The sequence below is a fragment of the Myotis daubentonii genome, chromosome X (assembly GCF_963259705.1).
Source record: "Myotis daubentonii chromosome X, mMyoDau2.1, whole genome shotgun sequence".
In the NCBI taxonomy this organism is placed as follows: Eukaryota; Metazoa; Chordata; class Mammalia; order Chiroptera; family Vespertilionidae; genus Myotis; species Myotis daubentonii.
This window is the reverse complement of record NC_081861.1, coordinates 98,695,476-98,715,937: the sequence shown is the minus strand read 5'-3', so window position 1 is coordinate 98,715,937 and position 20,462 is coordinate 98,695,476. Positions and strand designations below refer to the sequence as shown.

At 50.1% G+C, this 20,462-nt stretch overlaps 1 protein-coding gene across 6 annotated transcripts in view; it reads right to left on the bottom strand.

Moving 5' to 3' along the window:
- LAS1L (LAS1 like ribosome biogenesis factor) overlaps window positions 1–20,462 on the bottom strand; it is a 33,061-nt gene that overhangs the window by 12,044 nt on the left and 555 nt on the right. For 3 of the 6 annotated variants that reach the window (XM_059679607.1, XM_059679609.1, XM_059679606.1), the window contains exons 2-12: window positions 19,571–19,696; window positions 18,304–18,373; window positions 17,420–17,501; window positions 16,332–16,613; window positions 16,007–16,053; window positions 15,057–15,166; window positions 13,243–13,328; window positions 12,848–12,898; window positions 12,355–12,561; window positions 11,862–12,009; window positions 2,249–2,757 (exon numbers count right to left, since the gene is read on the bottom strand). In XM_059679607.1, coding sequence (XP_059535590.1) covers window positions 2,249–2,757; window positions 11,862–12,009; window positions 12,355–12,561; window positions 12,848–12,898; window positions 13,243–13,328; window positions 15,057–15,166; window positions 16,007–16,053; window positions 16,332–16,613; window positions 17,420–17,501; window positions 18,304–18,373; window positions 19,571–19,696 — 1,718 coding nt within the window. The remainder of the gene's footprint in view (window positions 1–2,248; window positions 2,758–11,861; window positions 12,010–12,354; window positions 12,562–12,847; window positions 12,899–13,242; window positions 13,329–15,056; window positions 15,167–16,006; window positions 16,054–16,331; window positions 16,614–17,419; window positions 17,502–18,303; window positions 18,374–19,570; window positions 19,697–20,462) is intronic. The other 3 variants (XM_059679610.1, XM_059679608.1, XM_059679611.1) reach the window with 3 other exon arrangements.

Below are 20,462 nucleotides of genomic sequence, written 5' to 3'. Positions count from 1 at the left end.
ATTTTAGAACAGGGGTCCTCAAACTATGGCCTGCGGGCCACATGCAGCCCGCCGAAAACATTTATCTGGCCCGCCGGGTGTTTTTGCCGCCGCTGTGTGCATAGGAATTTGTTCATAGTTTTTTTTTGGGGGGGGTTTTTTTATATTTTATTGATTTTTTACAGAGAGGAAGGGAGAGGGATAGAGAGTTAGAAAAATCGATGAGAGAGAAACATCGATCAGCTGCCTCCTGCACACTCCCCACTGGGGACGTGCCCGCAACCAAGGTACATGCCCTTGACCGGAATTGAACCCGGGACCCTTGAGTCCGAAGGCCGACGCTCTATCCGCTGAGCCAAACCGGTTAGGGCCATAGTTTTTTTTTTTTTAAACTATAGTCCGGCCCTCCAACGGTCTGAGGGACAGTGAACTGGCCCCCTGTTTAAAAAGTTTGAGGACCCCTGTTTTAGGGAGAAAGGAAGGGAGAGGAAAAGAGAGATAGAAACATCCATGAAAGAGAAACAGTAACACTGATTGATTGGCTGCCTCCAGCACGCCCCCTGCTGGGGATTGAGCCCACAACCTGGGTATGTGTCCTGAGCAGAAAGCAAACTGGTAACCTCTTGGTGCATGGGTTGACACTCAACCACTGAGCTATACAGGCGGGGCTGGACTAGCCTTTTATGTTACCCATAGAAGCCCCTCAGAAAGGGCTATTCCCCTGCCTGCCTATTTCCCCACCCCTGGCTCTTTTACAGGAAGGAAGTTATGTCTGTCTTGATGCCCTACATTGCCCTATGCATACAAAGATACCTTTGTATACAGGGACCCTACCCGCATGTCATTGACATGACGATCCTTCCTCCCCATCACTAACATCCGCAACCATGTCTACGTCACTACCCCTGCCTCTGTAGTCTAACACCCTTACACATATTCCTTCAGTGACAGCATGAACATACACAGGTGATCTCTGGATGGCTGTCTCACTGCCTGTTCTCATGCCTTTCCATATACTCCACCTCATTGCTGCCACTTCTCTGCCTCATACAGATACCTCCTGGCAACCCTGCCTCCTCTTCCAAAAACATGCATGACTATGTGTGCATATATACACAGAAGCATATGATCTCTTTTCACAGCCTTTCTCACACACACACACACACACACTTCCTGCTTCAATTCTCCTCACTTTTGATATTTACAAAGACCCACAAACACAGACCTCCTTCCCCTGAGATATTTGTCACTCTGCCTTGGTTTGTCCAGCACATGCAGGCACACAGCCATTCACACACACATAGACATAAACATATTCTTTCACCCCTACCATTCAAAGCCTTTATGCCCCAGCCCTTCCATGCACGTCCACACAAGGGCAAAGGTTCCACTTTTCCCCTACGTTTCTTCACTGCCTCCCCTCTCTCTCCCTGTTGTTTCCCACCATGCCCACCCTACGCCACCCCAGTCCCAGTTGTTTTCCCTCCCTCCCTCAGTCTCCATAACAAGACTTTGTCCCACATCTATGTATGTATGCATACACACATGCCCCCACACACACACCAGACTGTTCATTCCTTTGGGATCTCCCTGCTTTAAGATTCCTGCTCCCTAACCTAAATGAGGGCACTCAAAACACCACCCTCAGGAGAAACAGATTCATGTTCCCCCACTTTATCACACAATTCTCCCTGCCTTCTCCATGTTTTGTTTAACTAGCTTGTGTACTCATCTAAAAACCATGTCACTCCTTATTTCACTATTCTGATCTTACTTCTACTTCCTGACTTAATGCCTCTGGGTCCCTCCTTTCTCATACACACAGCAAAATCCTGTCTCATCACCATCCAGCCTCCATGTGTACATACACATTCCCATATACACAAAAAGCACTCCTTTGTCTCTCTGTCCCTGCACTACTGCATGACGTGAAAAACACATGCAGAATCAGACATATATCTACCCTCTACCTCTCACTTTCTCCTCTATGTTTTGCTGCACAGGGCCATACCCATACCATCCCCTCTGAATGTGCTCTTTGCATGAAGTAGCTGGCAACATGACAGGGCTTAGGTACCTGGCACCTACATACTGTCCTAAGGGGGAGGGAAGCCAGCTGTCAACTATATACTAGGCTGCCTCCAAGGCTTGCCTCACACGAGCTACCTTCTGCTACTTTCCATTTCTTCTCTAGGATGGAGAAAAGCCTCAAGAGGCAGACTGAGAGAACAGATGGGTGTGGGGACAAAGTGTATATCAGGCTTCTTACCCGAGCTAACTTGCCATGCAGAACCCTGCAGAGCTCCTCTTTTCTGAGCCAGGAGCCTGGCATTCTCGACAGTGGGGGACTCTTCCTCCAAAGAGAAAGTACCCAACTCCATTCTGTCTTCCTCATCATCATCTTCATCATCTTCATCATCATCGTCATCTTCATCCTCCTCCTCCTCCTCCCACTTCTCTTGGTAATCATTTTCCTCTTCCTCCTCTTCTATCTGGTCTTCTAAGACCTCATTCTCCTCCATCTCATCTTCCTTGACATCATTAAGGTTTCCCTTCTCCTCCTGCTGCTGGGCTTCTCCTTCAGGCCTGGAGTCGGGGCCAGAGGGTTTGAGGCTCCAATACAGGCTGTCCACTGTGTATGCAGACTTTCCAATAGGGGAGGCCTCTGAGCCATCCTCCACCAGGCTGTTTTTTCCATTCTGTGTATAAATGGAACAGATATGCAGCAGCTTCTTCTGATCCTCATCTGGCAGGACCTGCCCCATGGCTTTGAAGATGCTAAGCAAAGGAAGGGATGGGATAAAAATGATTCAGAACCTCAAGTCACTACATACCCACTACTCCAGAGTTTGAACTTGTCTCTGAGCTTCCACATTTGCCTCTAAAAGGCAGTGTAATAGAGCGAAAACAAGACTATGGACCCTGAAAAAGATTTGTGATTCATCTGTGTGGCTCACTTCCATTCTCAATAAAATGAGGACAATAATGGCACCTGACTGATAGAATGCCTGGCACAGTGCTTGGCACATAGTGGGCATGCAATAACTTGTGGACTGAAAGGTCCCAGGTTCAATTCCAGTCAAGGGCATGTATCTTGGTTGCGGGCACATCTCCAGTAGGAGGTGTGCAGGAGGCAGCTGATTGATGTTTCTCTCTCATCGATGTTTCTAACTTTCTATCCCTCTCCCTTCCTCTCTGTAAAAAATCAATAAAATATATTTTTTAAAAAATGCTATGTAAATATACAAACTAGCCAATAGGCCTATAGGCCTGGACATAAGAATGACATATCTTCTGGTCTATCTAAGCAATCTGTCCTGAAATCCAAAAATATGCCTGTAAGTGTGCTAGGCTCCTTCTGAGTGGAACAAAAGTGTGATCCCTCTGTGGGAACAACTACAGCCAGCCTGGAATGGCTAAAAAGAAAAAAAAAAGCAGCAGTTGACAAGACAAATCAGGAATGGAAGGGATGCCAGATGAGCACTGCGGATCTCTGGCACTACTGGAGCTTGGGGGAGGATGAAAGCACAAGGACAGCAGGAGAGATCAAGGGAGGACTTCATGCAGAGACAAAAGTGAGCACACTGTGCTGTGTGCATGTGGGGAGACAAGCCTGGTTCAAAGGGGAAGGGCTGTGCCGAGGAGCTGCGTGAGAACGGGCTGCAAAGGTTAAGTGTGTGTATTGGGTGGAAAGGGTCACCTGATAACTAAGCACAGGTGAAGGCTGCGTTTTTGAAGATCACTATGGTGCCTGTGTGGAGGATGGCCACATGGAGGATGGCCACATGGGACAGCCTGGAGGCAGCGAAACCAGGGAGAGTTGGTGAGGGCTGACGGAGGGCACTGGCAGTGGAAGTGGGAGGGAGAGAAGCTTTGAGGACAAATAGACAGAGAGCAGGGCTTGATTACCATCTGGCAGGAGTCAGGGGAGAGTTAAAGATGATGACATGGTTCATACAAAGGATGGTGCTAACAGCAAAACAACAAGCAGACAGACCCACTGGGAAGGAGAGCTCTTGGTGAGGAAGAGGGTGAGCACCCCTTGCAGAACCTCACATAGAACCAGGCACCTGGTCACTGATGGAGGCATGGGTGGGTGGAAGATGGATAGTTTCTTCTAGGTGCATCAAGTTTGAACTGTGAGCCATTCATGGAAGGGCCATATAGTCTGAGGGGGCTGTTCTTTCTCTGCACCCCACAGGCAGACATATGAGTGGTCTCTGGTCACTGGTCACAGGGGGCAGGGCTGGAGGTTAGTGACTCTACTGGGAAACTGGGGACCTTCTCTGCAGGGCTAATTTCATGTTGTAAGGGGACACTGGCTCAAATTGAATTGATATTGGCTGGCTGGGGGAAGCTCTTGAAAAGCTTCCAGCCCTATTAGAGGAAAGGTCAGAGAGAAACTCTTTCCTCTCACGGTGGCCCATTAGTATGATTAATAATAAACATTCCCAGGTACTTGACATTGCTGTATCACTGCTGTTTATTATTAGCTACCTGATATCTCGAGCTGTCTAGTCTGACCACAGAGGTGCAAGGGTGGTATGAATCTTAAAATGCATCTCCTTTCTCGGGTTTGCCAGTCATAGGTCAGGTTGGTGGAAAGGTGGTGGACTTTGGACTCATGAGACATGTGTCCAAATCTCTGCCCCCAAATCAACAAACCATGTGACTTTGGATAAGTCATTTTGCTCCTCAGAGCCTCAATGTCTTTGTTATCTGTGAAATAAGGATATTATACCTCCACCTTCAAAGACTGCTATGTCAAATGAAGTAACTTTTACAAAAAACACAGCACCATGCCTGACAACTAATTGCCACTGGTATCTTTTATTTTTCCTCTGGGGAAAACAAAAGCCAAATTTTTTATGTATCTAATTACACATGCATTTTTGCAATATTGCTATCTAATGGAACACTGTAGAAAGAGCACAGGAATAAAGACAGTTTATCTGGATTTTGGCCTCAGCTATGACTTGCAGACTTGCTACTGACTTGTAGCATAACACCTGGGTAAATCCTGTTTCCCGATCTGTGTAATGAGGTGACTTGGACTACATTCATTAATTAACTGGGAAAAGCAGGACCTCTGCACAAGAAACCACACCTAAGTGAGCCACTATTACTGCTGGCATGTGTATGTTTTGGTTGGGAGATCTCTATGGTCCAGACTTTTCCCAGACCAGCAGCTTCCACTCTGCAGGTATTTAGGATTGAAAAGTACCTTGAAGGTCACCTATTCAAACCTTTCCATGCTACTCTTTTCACAGCCTCCCTCCATTACATACACATGCTGTGTTCCCTCTGGCTTTGAAACTTCCTTTATTCTTTTCTGTGCTCAAATTGCTCCAACGCCTCATCTGTGATGCTTTCCTGATGCTTCTAGGCCTTTTTGGTTCTCCTCCCAGTTTCCCACCCATCCAAATCACTTCCAGTCTGGAGCACACATACCTGGAGATTTGGCTCTTTGGTTCAGTCCCATCTCCTACAGGTCTTGCCCTGGCTGACTTTCTATACAGGCTTTTTTCTCTTATAAGCTACTACTTATCCTATCTAATAATAGACAAACATGGTAATTAACCGTACCTCTGACATGCTTCCCATTGGCTAATCAGGGCGATATGCAAATTAACTGCCAACCAAGATGGCGGCCAGCAACCAGACAGCTGAAGCAAACAGGAGGCTTGCTTGCGCCAGTGATGGAGGAAGCCAAGGTTCCCCGCCTGCCTTGCTGGCCTCTGAGCTTGCACTCTAAGCAACTATGTTGCAATTATAGAACCTAAACAAACCCCATGCTTTCAGCCAGCTGGCTGAACTGGAGTTGCAACAGTGTTTCAATTATAGAAGCCAAACAAACAAACCCTAGATTCATGCTTTCAGCAGCCGAGGCCTCAAGCTGGAGCTGGCTCTCAGCACCAGTGACAGCCATAGAAAGTAAATAAATCCCAGAATAAAAGAAAAAAAGAAACAAAGGAGAGGTTGGGAGCTTCAGTCGCCTGCCTGCCTGAAAACGGCCCTCAGCCCCTCACCCAGACTGGCCAGGCACCCCAGTGGGGACCCCCACCCTGAAGGGGGTGTGACCAGCTGCAAACAGCCATCATCCCTTCACTCAGGCTGGCCAGGCACCCAAGTGGGACCCACCCTGAAGGGGGTGCGACCAGCTGCAAACAGCCATCATCCCTTCACTCAGGTTGGCCAGGCACCTCAGTGGGGACCCCCACTCTGAAGGGGGTGCAACCAGCTGCAAACAGCCATCAGCCCCTCAGCAAGGCTGGCCAGGCACCCAAGCGGGACCCCCACCCTGATCCGGGACACCCTTCAGGGCAAACCAGCCGGCCCCCACCCGTGCACCAGGCCTCTATCCTATATAGTAAAAGGGTAATATGCCTCCCAGCACCGGGATCAGCGGAGCCGCAAGGCCTCCTGAACCCGGGATCAGTGGAGCCGCAAGGCCTCACGCCCCGGGATCAGTGGAGCCGCAAGGCCTCACGCCCCGGGATCAGTGGAGCCGCAAGGCCTCCCGAACCAGGGATCAGCGGAGCCACGAGGCCTCCTGGCACCAGGATCAGCGGAGCTGCAAGGCCTCCTGGCACCGGGATCAGCGGAGCCGCGAGGCCTCCCAGCACTGGGATCAGCAGAGCAGCGGGGCCTCACTGCCCCTGTGTCAAGCAGAGCTGTGAGGCCTCCTAGCACCGGGATCAGAAGAGCAGCGAGGCCTCACTGCCCCTTTGTCAAGCAGAGCTGTGAGGCCTCCTAGCACCAGGATCAGCTGAGCAGCGAGGCCTCACTGCCCCGGTGTCAAGCGGAGCCGCGAGGCTTCCCAGCACTGGGATCAGCAGAGCCACAAGGCCTCCTGGCCCCTGGAGCAGCGTGACAGGGGGCAGCACCCAAACCCGCTGATCTCCCTGTGGCTCTGTGTGTGACAGGGGGTGGGGCCACAACCTCTCTATCTGCCCTGCTCTGTTCATGACAGGGGAAGGAGCCCCAACCCCTTGATCGGCCCTGCTCTGTGCCTGATAGGGGGGAGCTCCCCAATCCCCTGATCGGCCCTGCTGTGTGTGTGACAGGGTGCAGCGCCCCAACCCCCCCATGGGCCCTGCTCTGTGTGTGACGGGGTGGAGCCGCAACCTCTCCATCGGCCCTGCCCTGAGTGTGACAGGGGGCAGTGCCCCAACCCCCTGATCAGCCCTGCTCTGTGGGTGACAGGGGGCGGTGCCCCAACCCCCTGATCGGCCCTGCTCTGTGGGTGACAGGGGGCGGTGCCCCAACCCCCTGATCGGCCCTGCTCTGTGTGTGACAGGGGGCGGTGCCCCAACTCCCCTATCGGCCCTACTCTGTGCGTGACAGGGGGGAGCTCCCCAACTCCCTGATTTGCCCTGCTCTGTGCATGACAGGGGGGAGCTCCCCAACCCCCTGATTGGCCCTGCTCTGTACGTGACAGGGGGTGGCGCCGCAACCTCCCCATCGACCCTGCCTTGAGTGTGACAGGGGGCAGCGCCCCAACCCCCCAATCGGCCCTACCCTGAGCGTGCCTAGGGGTGGCATCGCAACCTCCCGATCCACCCTGCTCTGTGAATGACAGGGGGCGGTGCCCCAACTCCCCAGTCGGCCCTGCTCTGAGCCCGACCAGGGGCTGCACCTAGGGATTGGGCCTACCCTCTGCCACCCGGGAGCGGGCCTAAGCCAGCAGGTCGTTATCTCCCGAGGGGTCCCAGACTGCGAGAGGGCACAGGCCGGGCTGAGGGACCCCCCGCCCCGTGTGCACAAATTTTTGTGCACCGGGCCTCTAGTCTTATCTAATAAAAGAGAAACATGCAAATTGACCATAACTTCGCTACACTCATAAGCCACGCCCACCAGCCAATCAGAATGACTATATGCAAATTAACCCAACCAAGATGGCAGCCGGCAGCCACGAAGCTGGAGCAAGCAGGAGGCTTGGTTGTCCCGGCGATGGAGGAAGCCAAGCTTGGCCAGCTGTGGGCTCCGCTCAGGGCAACAAAGTTTCAATTATAGAAGATAAATAAATCCCAGATACCGGCTTCCAGCCGGCCTCCACTGGGAGGTTAGGTGGCTGGGGGCTGTGGCCAGCCTACAAACAGCCATCAGCCCCTCACCCAGTCTGGTCAGGCACCCCAGCGGGGACCCCCACCCTGAAGGGGCTGTGGCCAGCCTGCAAACAGCCACCAGCCCCTCACCCAGGCTGGCCAGGCACCCCATCGGGGATCCCCATCCTGAAGGGGCTGTGGCCAGCCTGCAAAGAGCCATCAGCCCCTCACCCAGGCTGGCCAGGCACCCCAGCAGGGACCCCTACCCTGAAGGGGCTGTGGCCAACCTGCAAAAAGCCATCAGCCCCTCACCCAGGCTGGCCACACCCTCATGGGGTGAGGGGCTGGTGGCTGTATGCAGGCTGGCCACAGCCCCTTCAGTGTGAGGGTCCCCACTGGGGGGCTTGGCCAGCCTGCAAACAGCCATCAGCCCCTCAACTGGGCTGGCCAGGCACCTCAGCAGGGACCCCCACCCTGAAGGGGCTGTGGCCAGCCTGCAAACAGCCACCAGCCCCTCACCCAGGCTGGCCCGGCACCCCAGCAGGACCCCCCTCCCTGAAGAGGGTGTGTCAAGCCTGAAAATGGCCCTCAGCCCCTCACCCAGGCTGGCCAGGCACCCCAGCAGGACCCCCACCTTCATCCGGGACACCCTTCAGAGCAAACCAGCCGGCCACCAACCGTGCACCAGGCCTCTATCCTATATAATAAAAGGGAATATGCAAATGGACCCTAACAGCAGAACGACTGGGAATGACTGGTCACTATGATACACACTGACCACCAGGGGGCAGACGCTCAATGCAGGAGCTGTCCACTGGTGGTAAGTGCACTCCCACAGAGGGAGCTCTGCTCAGCCACAGCCAGGCTGACGGCTGCCAGTACAGCGGTGGTGGTGGGAGCCTCTCCCACCTCCTCAGTAGCACTAAGGATGTCCAACTGCAGCTTAGGCCTGCTCCCCGCTGGCAAGTGGACATCCCCTGAGGGCTCCCGGGTTGCCAGAGCAATGTCTGACTGCCAGCTTAGGCCCAATTCCCCCAGGGAGCAGGCCTAAGCCAGCAGGTGGACATCCCCTGAGGGGTCCCAGACTGCGAGAGGGCACAGGCCGGGCTGAGGGGACCACCCCCCCACCCACCGAGTGCACAAATTTTTGTGCACCGGGCCTCTAGCAATAATAAAAGCAACTACTGAGCCCCAAAAGGCAACAGAGCTCAAGAAAGACTGTCTGGCCCTAGTTAGTTTGGCTCAGTGAATAGAGCATTGGCTCGTGGACTGAAGGGTCCAGGGTTCAATTCTGGTCAAGGGCATGTATCTCAGTTGCAGGCTTGATTCCCAGCCCTGGTTGGGGCACGTGCAGGAGGCAACTAATCAGTGTGTGTCTCTTACATTGATGTTTCTCTCTCTGTCTTTCCCCATCCCTTCCACTCTGTCTAAAAAAAAAATTTATGGAAAAAATATCCTCCAGTGAAAATTAACAAAACAAAAGACTTTCTGACTCTATTGGGGGCATCAGGGGACTAAGAGGGTCGTGGCATCCAGATTCCCACTTCACTCATTTCCCAGGCATGGAGTTATCTCCCACAAAAGATAGCACTGTTGGCAAAGTCAGCAAAGTATAGTTTAGTTCAGCAACATTTACTGAGACCTATTTGGGGCCTAGATGTGTGTGGTGTGCTGGGGCACAGATGGCTAATGCAGAGCCCTTGCCCTTAAAAGGCATAGTCTGATAGAGGGAAAGAGACATTAGGAGAAAGAGACATGGCAACACAAAATCTCAGATTTGGGAAGTACTTGAGAGTCAACATGACAGAGTAGATAGTGCTGGTACCAAATGAGATAGGGAGCAGAAAAGGAAGACCCCTTTGGGGTTGGGGTAGGGAGTGAGATGATCAATTTTCTTTTGGTCAGAGTAAGGTGCCTGTGGGCCATCCAAGAGGAGATGTCTGACATGCTGTCAAATATAGGAGGTTGAACCTTGGGTGAAAGGCCTGGGCTAGACAAAGATTTGGGCCTCGGAACTTTATAGGAACTAGCAAAAAAGCACAGGCATTTCAAGGAGGGACTGGTAAACAGCATCAATGCAGCAGACACAGCAAGGAACAAGGGCCCACTGGATTTGGTAATTAGGAGGTCAAAGAAGCTCTGGGGGTGAAAGCCCAATTGTGACTGGTTGAAGAGTAAGAGGACAGTAAGGAAATCAAGATTTGTTTAATGCAGATTATTCTTTTGAGATGTTCTGACAGGAGAGGAAGGAGTGACAAGCTGGTGATAACCCAACAGAGGGATGCAGGGTCAAATGGAGGTTTTGCTTGAGTTGTTATTGTTTTCTTTTAAGATGAGAAACACTCAGGCACAATTATAGGTTGAAGAACAAGAGCCAGCAGAGCAAAGGAGAGACTGGGATGAGGACCCAACAATGCTGGCAGAGGTGGCTCCAAAGCACACATGGAGGGGCACACTCTGAGGCAGGGGAAGGCCACCTCATCCTGGAACTGGCAAGTAGGTTGAGTGTAGCCTAAGATCAGTTTACGAGGACTAGACCTTGGGTCGAGGGGGCCCTGCAGGATGCCTCCATGTGGTCAAGGAAGGTAGGGTGAAAGGGGGAGGGGCCTGAGGTGAATGGTAAGGATTTAAAACAGTCAGGAAAGAGAAAATTGGGCAGAAAACAAATACAAGTTCAGATAAGCAGAACTGAGGTTTGGCCTGAGATTAAAAAAATCATACCCCTGCAGTGGTAGCAATCTGCAGGGCTATGTGGTTTTCTCCAGCAGAGCTCAGCTCCCTGGGCTGAGGAGTGAGTGAAGCAGAGTGGATATCAATTCCAGCTTGGAGGTTTGCAAGTCAGATACACCAAAGAATGAGCAGAGCCAAGAGTGCTGATGAATAGCTGAAGTGATCAACACAGGATTGAGGGGAAGCAAGGTCAAGGGAGGTAGGAAATGGAGGGATGGAGGTTGGATGCAGGCAAAGAGCAGATGCCATGGAATGCGAGGATGAGGGCCAGAAATAAGGACATGAGGTGGTGGTCACTGACTGGGATACTGTGATGTCAGCTTTCAGAGACTGAACAGCTCTGAGTGATGGAAATGGGTTGCTGAGTGTCATGGAGAATGAAGATCACTGGAGTTGAGGAGCTGCAGAGAGTCAGATGGGTGACTCAAATGAAACAGATATTGCTCCAGAAAGAAGGAAGAGAATCAGGTGCTAAAGCCTCCCATGAGTGTGAGGGAAATGGCTCAGGGTGAGGAAGCGACAGAGAAAAGGGAAGAGAGACAACCACAGGTGTTTATAGGAACCAGTACAATATCCAGTTTGACTATAGTCCCCAGGGTGAATGGGTAAAGGGGAATCACATGAGGTGGGGTTACCATGATAGGTTGGGGCAGAAAGATCTTTGAACGTCATCTAAGAAACCTAGATGTCATCAGGAAGGCAATACAGAGCCACTGAAGGTTGCAGAGCACCTATGGGAGGTATACTTTGGGAAAACAATAGAGGAGACAGCACTAAGCTTAGAGTCAGAAGAATGGGTTCAATAATAAACAACAGCTACCATTTATTGTACACTTACTCTGTACAGGCCACTGGCTAACCACTCTAAGGGGGTTGTCTCATCCATTCTTATATTGGACTCAGCCAGGTCCTAAACTGTGTGACCTTAGACAAGAATACCCTACTCCTCTCCAAACTGGGACTCAGTTCTCCCATCAATTAGCAGGAGGGAGATGGGACTAGGTATCCTTGCAAGGGCTGGTCTGACTCTGCCATTCTAAGGTTGTGAGGCCCTGAGGCCTGCAGTGCCTCACCCTCTTAACAGATGGAATTCAAGAGACTTACAGCTGGAGGAGATGGGGGCTGGCCCAGCAAGGTGAACCCAAGCAGGACTCAACCACCCAGGGCCAGTCAAGGGTTGCAGAGCAGTTGAATAACCGCCAGCTCTTTCTTGCTTCCCACTGGACTGCAGAAAATCGGCGGGCATTCCGTCCTAAGAGAGAAGAGAGGACCTGAGAAGAAGGGACCAGTAAGCCCCTATCCAACCTTAAACTTTAAAAAGCTTGACTTTGTCCTCCCCACCCCACCCCCAGACTGCCCACTCTATACTGCTCAAAGCATTCAGGAGGCCCTTTGCTTCCAGCTCAGTTTAGTTGGCTCTGAGAAGAAAATAGGTGAAGGGAGATTTGTCCACTATTGCCACAAGGCCCTCTTAGAAAAACCTAAACCTCTAACAAAGGATGTGTCCACCTGGTGCTATTTAGCAGTGCTGAGAACAGTAGCAGATACTCTTGTCAGGGGTGGGTTAGGCCCTGGGGCTAGGACTAGTCTCCCTCACCAGTCTTGGTGTTAGCCACGATCAGTTCAACCGTCCATCTGAGGATGTAGGTGGGCCGGATCCCACTGTTCCCCAAGGCTGGCAGTTCGGAGAACATCCTCTCTAGCAGGGCCTGCATGAAGGTCTGGGAGTGCAGGCCCCTAAGCAGAGGCTGCCAGAATTGAGAGAACGGCTTTGGTACCAGGATATCATTGAAGTCCACGTTTTCTGGTTGTAAGGGTCACGCGTTGAAAGAGAAAGCGGAGGTGGGGGTGCAAAGGGAGACAGGAAGGGAGGAGGCAGAGGGAAGAAGAGAAGGAAGGGGAGGAGAGAGGAAAAAGAGAGGGGGCCCCAGCACCAACAAAAACAGAGATGCCATTGCAGAACAGGAGGAAAGAGAAGAGCAGAGCAGCAGGGAGAGAAACTAGTTAGTATCAGACAAGGAACAACTGACTCAAAACAGTATAAAAGAAGAAGAGCTCTGGTTCTAGCTTCAGCTCTGTCAATAACTCACTGTGTGACTCTGGGTCAGTACCTTCCCCTCTCGGGACCTCAGTCTGCCCATCTGTAACATGAGGATGTTGAACTAGATGACCCTTCCAGTTCTGCTGTTCTAGCTCTCTAGCAAGTGACTAAATCACAATTAAGACAGCACAATAATGGCATTGAGATTCCCCCAACCCAACCCAACCACACCTCACCCCACACAATTCCAGGCCACCTAAGAAAAGCCCTATAAGGGCTTATAAGTGAGGCTACCTGTTCTGCTCAGCCCAGTGGGGCTTCCAGAGGCTATGGAATGGCAGGAAACAACCTTTCACCCCCAGCCCAGGGCCACCCAGCCCACCCCTGATGTTACTACCCAAAAAACACAGGTCCCTAGGCAGTAGTGAGCCCCTAAGACCCTACCTTCATACTCTATCTGCAAAGCTGCCAACTGCTCAAATGTGGGGATGAGAAAGCCATCATCTAGAAAAGCATCCAGCACAGCTTCCCTGGAGAAAGATGACACTCAATTAAACAAACTGAAACCAGGCAGATAACCCTCTCCTACCCCCTATCTACTCCCAAAGCAGCTAGCTAATGCCTCTGGCTCAAGTGGCTAAAGCAGCATGGGGTGGGGGGGTGGAGAAGATAGTTGACAGTTGGATCTCAGGCTTCAGCCTCCTGGGGTAGGGGCTGGGCCAGAGACTGAGATCAGTGGGTTCTGAACAAGTGTTTACCAAGCACATGCTGACCTAAGGCCCAAAATAAGGGCAGCAGTGACTGAGCAAGCCTGAAAGCACAGATGGAGAAAAGTCTAAGGTCCACAGAGGAGTTAAACGTCTGGAGTAAAAGGGTCAAGGGATTTCACACATTAGTTCCTGTTCAGACTATGTCTCTGGACAGTGCTCCAGTCTCCTACCTCTCCACTTTTCCCGAGTTGCTCTCTTTCAGATCCTAGAAGCAGAAACTTTGGGGACTTCATTGCTAGACTGAATATGATCCTTATTCCTAGGGACCCCAAGAACCCAGAGCTAAGTTATAGAGGTTGAAAGTGTAGGCAGTAGGAGTAATTCCTCACCCCTATCTAGCTCCAACTGAAACCAGCACTAGCCAGCGATCTCCTCCAGAGCTAGCAGTTTCCCAAGAGAGGCTCTACTAGCTGAACAGGCCTAGAGGGGAAACAAGAGTTCCCAAAGTGTCTCAATACCTGGAGAGTTGTCATGCTCAGATCCCACCCTCCACCAAGCTAAAGAAGGAAATAGTTGTCTGTCTTTCCATCCATCTCCGATCTCCTCAGGTCATTATTCAGGAAGAGCACATAAAGCAGCCTACCAGCTGCCTACACAGCACAACCAGGCAGATACTACAGTATAGTGGCACAAGGATAGATTTCCCAACTGCTGAGGGGGCCAGCCAAGAAGCCCAGGCTGAGCAAACATTGATTAAACATGTTTGGACCTAGCAGTATCCTGGAAGTGAAGAAGACTCCAAGGGCAACCCCAACCTTCACTGCAGGATCCCACCCAGGCCTACTCTGCCACTTACATCCCACCTTCCTACCTTCTCTGCTCCATCCCAGATTCATTTGTCTCTCTAGCTGGGAAGGTATAGCACTTCTTCCGCAGGTTCTCAGTGGAAGGTTACCCAAACTTCTTTCTAGTTAAATTTAGGTAGAAAGCCCCCAAGAGCTAGGAAGGAGAGAAATGGATAGACACTGTCTGAACACTACTGGGGCAGGGGGAGTTGGTGGCCATACTGAATAGGGAGGGACTTAGTCTTTTGATGAGCCAGGCCCTGGGAAGGCCCCTCCTGTTTCCCCAACCACAACTATCCAGGGGTTGCTGATACTCTGATAGAATTTCAAAAGAAAAGACCAGCAATGCCCATCACATATCTTTTACCTCAAATTTGGACAAGGGCTAGGCAGCAAAATGGTAAGGATTAAGGCCTTTCCCTAGTTGCCAAGAGCTCCACAACCACTGGACAGAGAAGGCAGACCTACCTAGGAGATGGATAACAGTAGACCTCCTGCCTCTGGCCATTTAAGTGATTTAGTAGCTGCCAGGGCAGAAGAAAAAAGGTCATGCAGAAAGCAGGGTCACCCTATGGGGAATCAGAATTATCACTGAGATTTCCTACAGCAGAGGTTGGCAAGCTGAGATACAGAAACTCATTTCAGTGAGGCTGCTACACTCTACCCTAGAGAGTAGGCAGCCCCTGATTACTTAATTACACACCTGTTCTCGCATGTAATGCCTTTGAGTTCTGCCAGGATACAGTCTACAGGCGGGGGCAGTTGATTCCACACCTTAACAGCCTGAGGTAAATACCTAAATTTCTCCAGTACCTGCCAGCAAAGAGGGTCCTATCAGAAGGCTGGGTTAGCCAGGCAACCCGCCCCCAACCCCTCCATGATCCCTTCCCATAAGACCTCTCAGCACTTTCCTTAAGGGGCCAAGGCAGGACATACAGGAATGGGCTTACCTCTCCTCTATGGGACCTGAAACTAAAAATATCCTGAACCTCAAATACCAGATATTCTCCCCTTCCTCCTCCTCCTCCCACTCCTGAATTCCCTGTGGCTCCCAATCACCATATACCCTAATACTGAGTTGTTCATTAGGGGCATTTGGCTGGAGTTGGGCCAAGGGGTGAGGGAAATCAATGGAAGAAAGGTAATCTGGAGACACAAATTCCAATCCTGGTTCCATCGCTAACTGCATGTGACCTTGGGCCAATCCACTTATCCATGGATTCAATTTCTTCATCGGAGGAAAGGCAGGGTTAAGCTAAATGATTTCTAAGCTACCTCCCTTCCTGCTAAAAAAACGGCACCCCTCAAGCTTACCAGATCTAGTAAAGTTCTTGGGCACCATCTGCTGATCAGTTGCAGTACTGCAGGGCTATGCAATCACCTATGCCCAATTGCTCCCTACCACTCAGTGGGACAGATAGATTATCCACAAACTTCCATCATCTGCTCCCTTCCATCGGTGTAGGGGATCAGCCAACTGGACTCTGCTCCTCTTGTCTCCTTCCTAGTCCCCCACTCTCTTACCAAGAAGTTCCCTCAAGCTTTGCCATTTTTCTTTCAAATTCTTTCTCAGGACTTCTCTCAGGTAGCTGGCAAAAGGGAAGAAGTGGCTGGGGCAGGTGAAAATATGCCAAGTCAAGGGCACTTTCTTACCTTAAACTGCTCCTCTTCATATGATACCAGTAGTTCTCGGGCTCTTTCTGAAAACAAAAGAGGGAACAGATAGGACAGCCAGCCTAGCACCTTCTACTGATAGGGGATTCTGAGCCTTTCTCACATCATTTGTTGAGTAACTAGAATTCTTGCCTCTCCTACCTCATAGGACTCAAGGAAGATGGTTTGTGTCTACAATTCTTTTAAGCTAAGACTCACCACAACCCCAGACGAAATGCTGAGCATGGAAAATAACCAGTATTAACCCTACACCTGAGTCTTCCAGGTTCATGGATCCCTCTCTGCCTCACCTAAGGAAACTTACCATACAGCTCTTTATGTCTCTGAGCCTTCTCCCAATGTGCATCAATCTCTTTGTCACCTGTGCTGTCTCCATCAACCCTGACATCCAGCTCTGCACTTTTCTCTTCATCCATAGGCTTTGGTTTCTGTTCTGGGATGTCATCAACAATGTTGTTTGATTCCTCTTGGTTGTCTTCATCTGTCTCTTCCTTGTCCTCCTCCAACTCCCAGGTCTCTCTCAGGCTGTTCTCCAGTTGGCGGCACCAGTAGGTTTTCTGGAGCCAATCCAGAACAAAATAGCAACCTAAAAGAGGGGAGGAAGGAAGGCAGTGCCCTAGGAGCAGCCACATGAAAGTTCCTAGCAGGCCCCCAGCTCATTTTGCAAGCACTATCGGAAGGCCAAATAGAAAAGGTTTGGCTCCAAGAAGGCACAAATCTTAAACATCCAGAAGCAGACCTTCTTCCTCTCAGTAATCCCCATCCTTTGCTTTCTCCTGCTTACTATCACCTTTCCTAGAAAAAAAACTAATACCAGATTTACATACAGGAAGCCAAAAATGGTGCAGGGCTATCAAGTGGGAGAACAGGAACAGCCTACTAGGTAGTTAAATGGCCTTGGCCAAGTTTCCCCAACATGAAGGGGCTAGGCTGAATCGGGGGTTCTTACTTGGAATGGAGTGTCCAAAGAACTGCTGAGTTCCTACACTTGATGGTTCACACCTCTCAACCCACTCCCATTCACCTCCTCCTCAGGCATAAAATTTAAGGGGAAGCCAGAAAAACTCAATTCAGATCAGAACAGTGCTCTGCCAACCCATATTGGAGTCTAAAGCAAAAGAATAACTCAATAACATTAATCCTGTCTTCATTTTAAAATGTTGGTATTTTGTTCATTATGGGTTTTTCCACATTGAAATGTTATCTATCATGATTACTGAGCTTTTCAAGTTTGCACCCAAGATGAGTGCCTCACTTGCCTCACCTTAGTCCAGGCTCTGACCCCAGGTGAAGGCCTCCCTCCCTCTCCCTCTCCTTCTCCCTCTATCTCTCCCCCCAGTGCCACCCAACCCAGGATCCCGGGCTCATGATAGACATTCCTTAGGGATTCACCTCTACGGCAGTCATTTATATGAGGCATTTTCTTGTGGGTCAACTCATGGCGAAGTTCAACAATCCAATCCGGGATGTTCACCTGATTGTGAGGGAGGGTGTAAGTGCAGAAATTAGAAAATGTTAAAGCTGGAGGAGACCACAGAAATTAATTAGCTTGGCCTCCCCCCCATTTTACAGATAGAGAAACTGAGGTAGGAGGTTTCAGTCTTTCTGGCAGAGCCAAGATGATAAACCAGGTCTCCTGATTCTTTTTACCGTTCTGAGGAGGTAAACTAGAAAATAAAACGATAACTTGCATCCCCCAACCACCAACCACATTCCTCCAACAAAGAGATTCCTATAAATGAGCATCAAAAACCACCTTCTCCAGACTTCCTCTCTCTTGCCTGTACCAGTCTCTCTCCCTGGGTACCCTTACTTTCCTCCCTCCCTCCCACCCTTCCTCCAGGAAGCTTCACTTGATGGCTGAGAATCCTCCTGCCCTCTACGTACCTCACATACTCAGGGCAGGAATACCTGGTATTTTCATGCTGCCTGGCTGAGCTTATCTTCTCCCTCAAACTGTCAGCTCCCAGAGGGCAGGTGCTGTGATGGCAACCTCTTTCCTGGCCCCACCCAGTAATGCATTCCATTTGGGCATCTTGGCTTCACTGGGCTACTCCCAGAAAGATGGGAAGGCCAAGCCCACTGAAGATAGCACTCATAAATAAGGGAGGAAGTTGGCTTCTTTCAAGCTGAAGGCTGAGTCTCTGGGGTTCTTGCCTGGCTGGCTGGCAGTGATGGAATGAACTAGCCTTACTGTGTGCCCACATCACCCCATGCCCCATTTATGAGCTCTCCTGGGGAGAGAGAATTGAGCAAGACCACTTTATCATACGCACCTCCTGAGCCAGGAACCTGAGGGGGAGCCTGACAGACTTTGTCTTCCTCTCCGAGATAAGATTCACAAACCTGGGGTTAGGGGAGAAATGAGTGGCACAGCCCAAGTAACTGTTTTACTCAAACCAGTAGGGCTTCAAAACACCTTGCTGAATTACTGACAGCTTGCATTTCCACAACCTTTCCACTGACTGTTCTGTCCTGTTCTTATGGTTGGTGTCAGCCAGAGCAAGGATGGTTCCATACAATCCAACATTTACTGAGAGTCTGCCCTGTACTAAAGCCATATAGATGAATAAGACACTGGAAGAGTTCAGTCTAGGATAAATAGTCATGACATAATATAACATGTTCATGCTAGAACATTCTAGGTTTTAAGTGTTAGAACAAAGGACTGCCCGGCTGGTGTGGCTCAGTGGTTGAGTGTCAACCTATGAACCAGGAGGTCACGGTTCGATTCCGAGGCATGTACTCAATCCCCAATAGGGAACGTGCAGGACATAGCAGATCGATGATTCTCTCTCATCATTGATGTTTCTATCTCTCTCTCCCTCTCCCTTCCTCTCTGAAATCAATAAAACTAGATTTTTTTAAAAAGAGAGTAGGTCAAATGATATGGGGAGCACAGCTAAACAATGGAGAAGGTACGAAGAGCTAGGAATGACCTCAAGTCAGACAAGGGGAATAGGATGAGATGAACAAAATCTTTGAGATGAGAAAACTCAGTAGCAGCCTTTTCCCCAATGTTCATGAGACAGCTAGAACCACTCTGAGTCACTCTGTAAGTCAGGAACTCCCAGCCCATGTCTCCACTTCCACAACTCAGCAATCTTTCAGAGAAAGGTAAAGGGTAGTGCTAGGTTTAGATGAGGTAGGGTTGGAGAATCCACATTAAATCATGGCCAGGACACTGAACCATTCAGAAAAGTTCCTCTGGGTGAAAGACTTAAAGAGGAAAGAAAGAAATCAACGTGTCAAAGCTGGAAGAGACCTACAGGGATCACTAGTCTGAACTACCCCACATTCTAAGAAAGAGAAGGAAAGAAAAATGGAAGAGAGAAGGCTCTCAGGAGAAGAAAAAAAGGAATGTGTGTTGACAGGGAATAACAAAATCTGTCAAGTCAAGCAATCACAGGGTGACCCATACACATGGACACACAGGGCTTTTTCCTTCAGGTATCACCTGAAGCCAAGATTTGTTTGTCACATGCTACCCCACCCCATCTCTGCCCCCAAACCACCCTCCACCCCTACCCATGTAGGTCTTACCTGACCAATGCCATGCCATAGAGCAGTCTAAGTTCATCAGTGCCCAAGCCACCAGTTACATCCAAGAGCTTACAGCGTACCAGGTCAGCAGTAGAAGCCACTGCCAGGGGCAGTTCGTTGCCTAACCTAAAGAGCCACAGTCCAGCACCATCATAAAGGTCCCTTAACACTGGTCCACCCTCCACCTCAGAACCTAGGTTGCTGTAGATTATTCCAAATACAGGGATGTGCAAAAGTAGGTTTACATTCTGAGTATCCAAACCACAGTTTATTCCTGTATTATTATTTATTTGTTACTGTATTTATTTGTATTATAACTGTAAATCTACTTTTGCCCATCCTTGCATATACTGGCTCAAGTGTACATGAACAGACATAAATCAAGACGGTGGGAAGAGGAAGGGTAATGACCCTGGGATCCAATAATATACAGGGAATGAGAGGTTGGCTAGGTTACACAGACAACATCTAACTGCTATGCAATCAACCAACAATTCAGCATGGACACAACCCCTTCTTTCCCCTTAAACCCTCAACTCATTCTGCTAGAGAAGACTCTTATTTCCTTGAGACTTTTATACCTTGTCTGCTTCCAAATAAATCTTACCAACTGGACTGAGGCGCCCCATTCAAAAATGGTTTTGCAGGCAAGCTCTCCCGGAACCTACCTAATTCAAATCGGAAATACACCCTAGGATACTAACCTACTCCTTAAGCCCTGGCTCTCTGACACCCTCCCCAAGATGAGGAAAGGTAAAAGGTCGCAGATTTAACAAGAAGGTTGCTGAGGCAACACCCCTTTCTTTCCTCAAATAGGATTAGTGCAAGAGCTTGGCTGCGACTTTCCCACAGGCACTTGAGAGAAGCAACTCCCAAGCCACTCATAGGGAAA